At 34.9% G+C, this 10,932-nt stretch overlaps 1 protein-coding gene across 3 annotated transcripts in view; it reads left to right on the forward strand.

The window, feature by feature from the left end:
• Window positions 1–10,932, forward strand: part of LOC106870574 (uncharacterized) — a 107,969-nt gene that overhangs the window by 18,165 nt on the left and 78,872 nt on the right. For all 3 annotated transcript variants that reach the window (XM_014916699.2, XM_014916701.2, XM_014916700.2), the window contains exon 3: window positions 3,964–4,124. In XM_014916699.2, the coding sequence (XP_014772185.1) occupies window positions 3,964–4,124 (161 nt within the window). The remainder of the gene's footprint in view (window positions 1–3,963; window positions 4,125–10,932) is intronic.

Consider the following 10,932-nt stretch of genomic DNA (forward strand, 5'->3'; position numbering starts at 1 on the left):
CTTTGCCCAGGCTATTCTTATTCTAGCAGCTACACTTTCAGCGCACCCACCCCCACTACTAACTTGGTCGCCCAGATAGCGGAAGCTATCGACTACCTCTAGTTTTTCACCCTGGAATGAGATAGAAGTTGTTTCCTGTTTGTTTACAGTCTTTATTGCACCTGAACATCTGCCACAAACAAAAACTAACTTGCTAGTTAACCTGCCTTTGATGTTGCTGCACCTCTTATGTGTCCATAGCTTGCACCGGGTACATCTTATAGAGTTACTACCTACTCCTTTTATAAATAATAATTTTTAAAATAGCTAGTAATCCAAATTACAATGATAATGGTGTGCAGTCTTAAGAAGTTGCATAGCCTAATTACATCCATGTGTGGGCTGTGAATAAGAAAAAGACGGACTCATGTCTCTATATATATATATCTATCTATTTTGTCTCAGTGAGAAATTAATCTGGTGATGGCCTTCCAGGTAGCCTGAGACGAGGATTCACCTAAACAGCTTTGTTGTTATTTATCAATTCAAGATCCTCTCACCTTGTATTTGTTTTCGTTTTGCATGCTCTATCATTTACTTGCTTCAGTTATTAAACCATGGCCATGCTGGGGTACCACCTTGAATGAATTGACCCCAATACTTATTTTCTGCTTCAGCCTGGTACTTATTCTGTTGGTTTCCTTTGCTGAACTGCTAAGTTATAGGAATGTAAACACATTAACAGTGGTGGGGAGATAAACACGCACAAACACACACACACACACACACACACACACACACACGCACGCACGCACACACACACGTACATGCATGTGTGACTGTGTTCTTTCAGTATCCGTCTACCAAATCCACTCACAAGCCTTCGGTTGGCCTTGTGGTATAGTAGAAGCTACTTGCCCAAGGTGCCATGCAGTGGGACTGAACCAGGAACCATGTAGTTGGGAAGCAAACTTCTTACCACAAAGCCATGCCTGTGCTCTAGTTTATGTCTTCTTCTTCTTCTTCTTCTTCTTCTTCTTCTTCTCTTCCTCCTTCTCCTCCTCCTCCTCCTTCTTCTTCACCTAGATTGTAAAATATAGCTGGATATAACTGCCACAGAATAAATCAAAATAAACTGTTGATGGACAAAAGAGATAAATAAAATGGGTAAATCATAAAGAAGGAATAAAAAGAAGGAGCGGGGAGCATGGGAGAAAAATATATCAAAATAGAACTGGATAAGAAAACTGTTCTTTATTCATAAGTCTATTTCTGTCTTCTGTATATCTTATGTTAGCTATTACAGAATATTGAATTCATTTGGAGCCACAATTTATTCAATTATTTCTCCAATTTACAATAAAAGTATTTCCTAAAAACACCTGCTACCATTATTGTTATTTGGAATCCATAAGTATTATAGATTGTGGAGGCGCAATGGCCCAGTGGTTAGGACAGCAGACTCGCAGTCATAGGATCGCATTTTCAATTTCCAGACTGAGCGTTGTGAGTGTTTATTGAGTGAAAACACCTAAAGCTCCACGAGGCTCCGGCAGGGGATGGTAGCAAACCCTGCTGTACACTTTCACCACAACTTTCTCTCACTCTTTCTTCCTGTTTCTGTTGTACCTGTATTTCAAAGGGCCCAGCCTTGTCACACTCTGTGTCACGCTGAATCTCCCCAAGAACTACATTAAGGGTACACATGTCTGTGGAGTGCTCAGCCACCAGCATGTTAATTTTACAAGCAGGCTGTTCCATTGATAAGATCATCTGGAACCCTCGTCGTCGTAACCAACGGAGTGCCACGATTATAGATTGTGTATTTTATTTCCTCTCTTCGTGTATTTTATTGACTAATTGTTTGATGTATTGACTATTAAGGCCACTAGCTATCATGCTCTATATCTCCTAATGATTAGTTCGCTATTTTATTGCCACTTAAAGTCAAGTATTCGACAAAAGTTTACTGCTGTATTTAGTTACATCAATTCAGATTCTGAGTTCAATTTTTGCTGAGATTTTCAAGTAGTACCCAAGTACTAAGATTTCAACTATTCCTGTCCATGGAATTTTGCAGCCTTGTGCCCTAAGCTAGAAATTATAATTAGTAAAATGAATTAAACTTTGTGTTTACAGGAAGAAAAGATCAACTTATCAAGAAAAAAAAATCCCCCATAATTACAGGAGTAGTTGTGTGGTAAGTGGCTTGCTTACCAACAACATGGTTCTGGATTCAGTCCCATTTATGGGTACCTTGGGCAAATGTCTTCTAGTATAGCCTCAGGCTGACCAAAGCCTTGTGAATGGATTTGGTAGACGGAAACTGAAAGAAGCTCGCCGTATATATATATATATATATCCACACAAACACACACGCACACACACACACACACACACACACACATATATATAAGGAAGCAAAGAAAACGACAATAAAAAAGTGGGGAATAAACAGCAGAAGATGGTGGGGAAGGGGTAGGGAGTAACCCCAGAACAAACGGTGTATTTGTCCACACCTTGCAGACATGATTGCAAAGGTGTTGTCAAGAGGAATGGCTGGTGAGGGGTGGTGGCTGCAGTGTTGGATAAAATGCATTGCAGCCTTGTAGTGTTTGGTCTGGCTCTGTACATTCTGAGTTCAAATCCTGTCGAGGTCAACTTTGCCTTTCACCCTTCCAAGGTCGATAACATAAAGTACCAGTTAAGTATTTGTACTCGTCGTTGTCATTGGCATCATCATCGTCATCATCATCATCACCATCATCATCATCACCATCGTCATCATCGTCATCATCATCGTCATCATCATCATCACCATCGTCATCATCACCATCGTCATCATCGTCATCGTCATCATCATCATCACCATCATCATCATCATCACCCTCAACACCATCATCATCATCTTCATCTTCATCCTCAGCCCCTGGACATAATTATCTCCTAGGCATTCATAGGGTCAGTTACCCAGTTTCCATGGCATAACAGTGATTGAGATCACAACATTCCTACGGAATGGGATGCAAATTCCTTTGCAGGGTTATTCATCTACAGCTGAGTGAACTGGTGCTATGTGAAATGAAGTGTTTTGCTCAAGAATACAATGCACTGCCTAGCATGGGAACTGAAACTACTATCTTGCAATCATGAGTGCAACACCCTAACTTCTAGCCTACATACCTTTACTGGGGTCAATATAATTACTTCACTGGGATCAGTGTTATTCTCCCTGCAAATTTTTGACTTTGGTGCCTCTGTTACAATTAGTTATTATTATTGGTGGGAGCAAAGGGGTGTGATCAGGAAGGAATAAGAAGAAGGATTGGGAGCATGGGACACAGGGGAGATACTTAACTGACAGCTGATTAATTCAATGTAGTTAATCAGAAGGATACAACTAATACTCTTTTACTCTTTTACTTGTTTCAGTCATTTGACTGCGGCCATGCTGGAGTACCGCCTTTAGTCGAGCAAATCGACCCCAGGACTTATTCTTTGTAAGCCTAGTACTTATTCTATCAGTCTCTTTTGCCGAACTGCTAAGTGACGGAGACGTGAACACACCAGCATCGGTTGTTAAGCAATGCTAGGGAGACAAACACAGACACACAAATACACATACATATATATATATATATATATATATATATATATATATAAACATATATACAACGGGCTTCTTTCAGTTTCCGTTTACCAAATCCACTCACAAGACTTTGGTCGGCCCTAGGCTATAGTAGAAGACACTTGCCCAAGATACCACGCAGTGGGACTGAACCCAGAACCATGTGGTTGGTAAGCAAGCTACTTACCACACAGCCACTACAGATACTTGATGCATTGATATTTTGTTTTAGATTAACTACAACAGGGATTATTGTTTTACAAATTATTTTTTCTGACAAACGTATCATAATCAAAATTACTCTTGTTTTCGTTCATTATAAATCTAAATAACTTTTTTCTTTTCTTTTTTTCTAGCACAAAGGTCTTCCTTACTGCAATCAATGTTACCAGGCATTGTATGGCCCTCAGATGTGTGGATATGGCTCAAATGTGTTTTCTCAAGCAAATTATCGGAAAAAGTTAACAATACCTATCAGAAAACATGGAACTAAGGATCCTCCTACTTTACGCAAAAGGTTGGTATCTACTAAAAAGAAATAACATTGAGACTTTTGTTTTGATGTTGTAATGGTTAATTCTCTAATCATTGCAAGTCTTTGCATTATATACTTATTTCTCTTCATTTATCCCTTTTTTTTTAGTTATGAATGGAGACATTCTATAAAAGATAAAATTACTAGCTATTCAGATAAAAATTTCATTATCAGATTAAATCTAATTATTTCATGAAATTAAAGATAACTGATGACTAGTTATAGAGATAATTAACATTTAGTGAGTTTTAGTTGATTAGATTCTCCCATAATTTTGAGTTAACTGATAGTATAAGTGTAGACAATTTATAAACGAGTTTTACTAATCTTTCTATTAATTTACACACAATGTACATCAACCCACTCTTCTTTCTGATAAGCTTAATGTTCAAACTTCACTAATTAACACTGCAATTATCTATTTAGTGCTTAATTTGTGCCTGCTCTTGCTAATTTTAAGTTTTATTCTTTCTGTTTTTATATCTTGCTAATTATAATTTATTCAAATTTGTCATTTGTATTATTTCTTTGACATATTTTATTGTAACATAAGCAGAACTGTACTTGGACCTAAATTTCACTTCAAATTATTTTAGTCTACTCAGCTTAACGAGGACAAACACACACACACACATGCATGGATGCACACATGTGCACACACTCACACACACTGGCATGCATGTGCATACACATATACACATGTACATACAGGTACATCTATGCAATCATTATTTCTGCAGGAAATAAGAAATCCAAGCCATCACTTATCATAAACATTATTTTACTTTTTTCAATTACATGTTATACTTCAAAGGTTTTTTAGACCACATATCACACAATCTATCTGTGTGTAATTGATATAGTTTTAACTGTAAGCACATAAGAAGAGCTACTGGAAGTTTTTAGGCTAATAAAATGAATTTGGTCTCAAAATAAATCCTAACAACAACACAGTGAAATTACTAGATCAACAGTAGTAAAAACCCAATTTTTTGCAGGGTGGGACAAGGATGTGTTTTAATGTGTGTAGAGGATTTGTAAATGTTATTTTAGAAGACCGAATATTTTAAAATGTACTTAGTTACTTGGTCTTTACAACTTTATCTGCTGTAGCTAAGAGGAATGTTTTTTAAAAAAAGTCTCACCTCATTCTGGTAACAGAAAAATGTTCTTTCTGATATCTGTCCTACATATGATGGATATATTATATAAAAAGATTGTTGTTGAGCTGCAGGACTGACTATCTAGGACTACATTATCTAATGTGTTCTTTTTTAAGATAGAAGGGTGTTGTTTGGGATAGATTTGACTGCTATTTTTTAGCAGGTTGACCCAATTATAAAATGTTGGGAAAATGAATATGTGAATGGTATCATCTTGTAAAAAACCACTTGATGAATGAGAAGTTGAGTTTGAATGAGCTAACAAAATAGCTAGAGATGAATAAGTTAATACATGAAATAACTGGAGAGGGATGAGTTTAATAAAGACAATCACTGGAAATGATGTAGACATAGCAAACTAATCATCTTCATCATTTGACATCTGTTTTCCATGCTGGCATGGGTTGGATGGTATGAGGGGAGCTGGCAAGCTGAAGAGTTACATCAATTGTCTGTTTTTACATGGTTTCAATAGCTTGATGTCCTTCCTAATGGCAACCACTTTGCAGAGTGTACTAGGTACTTTTATGTGTCACCAGCATGGGTGCTTTCTATGTGGCGCCAGCACGAGTGCTTTATACATGGCACCAGCATTTAAATAATAAGGAATACCAGAGTAGTAGAAAATATAAAAGCTTAATTTAAAATTTTGCTAATTGCTATCCAGACAATATCAGATGTATTACAAGAGTTTCGGAATGGCCAAGCCAATGTGGGAATCACTACATAGTTGCTTGGTCTGCTACAAATATATATTTCTTTATTGCCCACAAGGAGCTAACCATAGAGGGGACAAACAAGGGATTAAGTCGATTACATCGACCCCAGTGCATAACTGGTACTTATTTAATCAACCCTGAAAGGATGAAAGGCAAAGTTGACCTCGGCGGAATTTGAACTCAGAACGTAACAGCAGATGAAATAGTGCTAAGCATTTCGCCTGACGTGCTAACATTTCTGCCAGCTCGCCGCCTTTGGTCTGCTACAAATAGCAACCAAATCTCCCTCAAATCACTTCCTACTGTCCTAAATAAACAAAACAACACATTAGATATTGTAACCCAATCCTGTCTTTTTAGGAATACATGTAGCCTCATTTATAACTGATTCATTCATCACTGATCTGGGATAATATGGCATGCTCAATTGTGAACCATGTTACACTTATCATGGATTGATCTCTGATAGTACAAGTTAGTAATCAAAGGTTCTGCTTGTACCACAAAAACATACCCCAGCAACCACCCACAATGCTCGGCTACCCAGAATGCACTACTGCTTATGTTAACATAACTGTGTGGTGGAACTGTTTATTTTTTATATGGATTTCTGTACTCCATCCCATCAACATGGGACCAATGACCTGAAAAAATACAAAAGGCATCTGTAGATGACACAACAAGTATATTCTCTACAGCAAAAGGTAGCTTCACTACTGTGGGCCATGAATTTCGTGTTAAGGAATCTACCATTTGTTCCATTGATAAAGTGGGTGGAAAGGATTCGTTTATTGCTGATTCATTTGTCACTGTGTTTTTGTTTCAAACACAAACTCCCTTGATAAACAAAGATTGATGTATTTCTATTTTAAAGCTTAGGAAAAATAATAATTAAAAAAAAAAAAAGACTCCAGTTCTGAAAATGTGTAAAATCCAGAAAAGCTCAAATTCATCCATCTATGGAATTTTGTTCTGTTACATCTCAGACTTGCTTTCTCCTTTCTCAATCTCTCTCTTTTCTTCAGCTACTCTCCTAGATTCAGTCCTTCATAGCTTGCCTGCCATATCCTCTCTTCCACACTAAATGTTTGTCTGGTGCTCATCTATTTACTCTTTTGTCAACAATACTTTGTCACTGTCTCTACACCCACACTACACCATTCTTTCATTTCAAGGACCATTGCTTTATCAAACATCTCTCTCATCTAATCTATTAATACAGTTTATTTCTATTAAACATTTCTATTGCCACATTAACCATACTCTTCTTATTTTCTCATTTCATAATTCTAGTCAGAGACGACCTTCCTGACCTATAGCCAACAATACACTTTGTCATCAAATATATTATTGATAACATTAAAATCCTTCTAACTGTTGACCCACGATGGCCCTTTAAAGCACATGCATTATTAAAGTGACTCTTTTATTCTTTTTTTATAGATAATTATGACAAATACTTCAATTGTATATCTATGGTACCATTGATCAATGGCATCCTTATTCCAGTAAATACACTGCATTTTCTGTGTTTCCTTTTGTTTCTTTATTATTTCATTGATCTTTTGTCTCTGTTTTACAACAAGGGAATCAAATAAAAGTCCTAAAGTTGTTCGTTTAGTTGTAGTAATACGTGAGTTTTTATTTTGTCATAAATTTCATCCGTCATCAGTAAATAATAGCATAGCCTGTAGAGTTTGTAGTGATTGGTTAAGATGTAGGAAACAGCTTCACCATTTTAAAGAATGGAACATGATTTCAACACAGTTTTTATGTATATCACAAGAGTGTTTCGAATAAGATTCTCAAGGGCTGCAAAAAGAGAAAAATTCATATAATTTAATATATAGTCTTTTTGGTATTCATCAAATCTTAGACACATAGATTGAGCTCAGATGGAGATCTGATAATTAGAAATGTATGTGCGTGTTGTATTTGTGAATTGATGGAGGTCTGTATATTTATGAGCAGATTAAAGTAGAACAATCTAATGGTTTTATTCATTTATTTGTTAGTCAGTGTGTGTATGATGTGCTTCCATGCAGTCTTTGTCCACTAATTTCACTCGCTATGCATTGGTCATGCTAAGGCTATAGTAGATGTCACTTGCCAAGATTCCATGCAGTGGGATAGTACCCAAAACAACCTGGTTACAAAGTGAACTCTTGTCTCCAGAGCCATAATCGCACCTTGACGTGTCAAGACTTATTAATATCAGTTTTTATTGGCTTAATATTCTATTTTAGATTTTTGTTTCTTTTCTTCTGAGTACTTCTTAAAAACCAATATACTGGACATGTTTATTTTTTTTTTCTTGATTCCACAGTATTGTGGCTTTCATCACTCTCCTATACTTACATTAATAAGAACAAGACCAGCAATATTTCAGATACATCTAATGGATATGAGACTTTTAATATTTATTTATTTGCTGTAGCAATAAACTTGTGAAAGTCCAAGTCAGTTCACTTGAAAATTGATATTTTGCTTTAAATGACTCATAAATTATCTGTGAAGTAGCCTGCTGCAAGCGCAGATTATATCATTTTTGTTTTTATTTATTAATGATTATATTACATGTGTAAACTGTAACATTTAAAGCACTGTCTTTTTGAAAACTGTACTAAATTGATTTATGATTACTAGCAGAAACACTCACATACCCCATGCCCTGAGTGTTTTCTGTTGGTTGTTAAATAATATTTACACATTTGATTCTCAATTTGTGTAACTTTTTTGATCTGTTACATCTAATTTCTCTTTGTATCCTTTATTCATCTAACAGCACATATTTGCTCAATAAATAAATTTAGAATAATAGCAAGCACTCAAAGACAGTGTTGGTTTGCTCTGCTTTACTTTTCCATTAATATATTTATTTTGTACATTTTAGTATTAATCACCTTTATAAACTCTCAGTTACAAATGTAAAGAGATGGGAAATGGTATTCTATTCCCGTTCATCGTGTGAGCTATGATAACCCAAACAGTGCAGATCTCAGCAAAGGAATTAATTATCAGAAATATATAACAGACTTCATGTTATAATCCTTATTATGTGTACTAGAAAAGTTTTCTATGATGGCTATTTTTTTCAAAAAACATTCTGCACAACAATCAAATACTTCAGTTAGGAGAAAATGAGACTCATTTATATTAGGAACAATTGACACAAGTAAATTAAAACCACTCTTCTTCTTCTTCAAAAACCTTCAGCAAATCTGAAAGGATACTGGAATCTACATAATTTGGGTGATGCTGGAGCAAACTTATAATTTGGAGAAATGTTTTTACTGTTTTTATCTTTAGAAAGTAGCGTCATGAAGTGTAAAAGACAGAAAAAGAGAAAGAATGTTATATCATAGTAATGAAAAAACACTCATTGTGAATTAAAACTAGTTTTCTCTTGTTGATATCTTCAATAATAAAAGAGTTTAGAAAACCACATCTTGATAAAAAATATATTAAAATTAGAAATTTTAAGAATTGTCTAGAAAGTACAGACTTTAATAATTGCTTTCTCTTTATAAAAGTTACTTACTCCAAACTAATTAATAATCAGCTTTCTTTATTATGGTACAGATTATTACTTAGATTGAATATGAAAATAAAAAACTTTATTCACTGCTTTTGAACTGTCTGGTCCAAATTTACAGTAGCTATGCTGAATAAGGAAAGGCTATTGATAAATATCTATTCTTTTAGTTAACTTACAAATTTCTTATATTTCTACTTCGTAAAGATTTTAATTTTATTTATCTGAAAAATTATACTGTTCATTGAATTTTTTCTCCTGTAAACACTTCTGTTTTTCTTCTTTTTCAAATATAATTTAGTGGTAATTCTTATAATGAACAAAAAAATTATCTCATGGTCCATTAAATCTTTGATGTACTACTGGAATGTTTTTATGTAGTAATAGGAATCTTTTCTGTTAGGCTGCACCTGTAGAAATTTTGAAGTTTACTGAAAATTTTAAAATTTGGTGTATTGATGTAATTTTTCATGCTGAATCTCAGAAGAACACATGATAAGCAGCTTGGTAGTAGCTTGACTTGTTACTATTGAAACAAGCACCTATATGTCTGTGGCTTTTGATTGGCTAAAATTACTCCAAATTTGCAAATTTTAAAAGCTTTATTTATTGATTTATGGCAAAAATGAATTTCATGTCAATGATTACTTTACAAAACTAGACCAACACACCAAATATGAAATCAATTGGAACAAAAATTGAAGAAATTAAAAAGTGGCAGCCAAACAGAAAAGATCTAGTAGTAGTAGTAGTAGTAGTAGTAGTAGTAGTAGTTGTAGGGAAGAAGATAATTTCTCTAATGCCTTTTACGAGCTCATGGAAAAATTTGGACTTTATATACTAGTTGATGTAACACCTGTTAAGATTACATGATTTTTGATAGCTACATATGTCAGCTGATCTTCATTTGGTAGTTTTTAACAAATAAATAGAGTAGATTATTGAGAGTTAATTATTTTTTTCCAAGAAAAGTACTCGTAACATGGTTAGCATTAGGAAGGGTATCTCGCTGTACAAACCATGCCAAAGCTGACATTGGGGCTTGACATGGTTTGCCAGACCCTATCAAACCATCCAAATCATGCCAGCATCATTGATACATATGAATCAATTTGTTGCCTCTTCATTCAGTAGGCTACTACCTGTTGTTTCACTCAAGCAGCAGAAAGTTACTTTAAAAAGCAATCATGCAGAAGACATCACTGACTTGTCAAATTTAAATTGGAACTTTCCATATTTAAGAATATATTACAATTCTATCTACATTGATTAAGCTAAAGTATTTTGTTGAACCACTTTTGTTATTTGATTATCATCTTAACAAAGGCGGCGAGCTGGCTGAATCGTTAGCACGCCGGGTGAAATGCTTAGCG

The sequence above is a fragment of the Octopus bimaculoides genome, chromosome 7, assembly GCF_001194135.2.
Source record: "Octopus bimaculoides isolate UCB-OBI-ISO-001 chromosome 7, ASM119413v2, whole genome shotgun sequence".
NCBI lineage: Eukaryota > Metazoa > Mollusca > Cephalopoda > Octopoda > Octopodidae > Octopus > Octopus bimaculoides.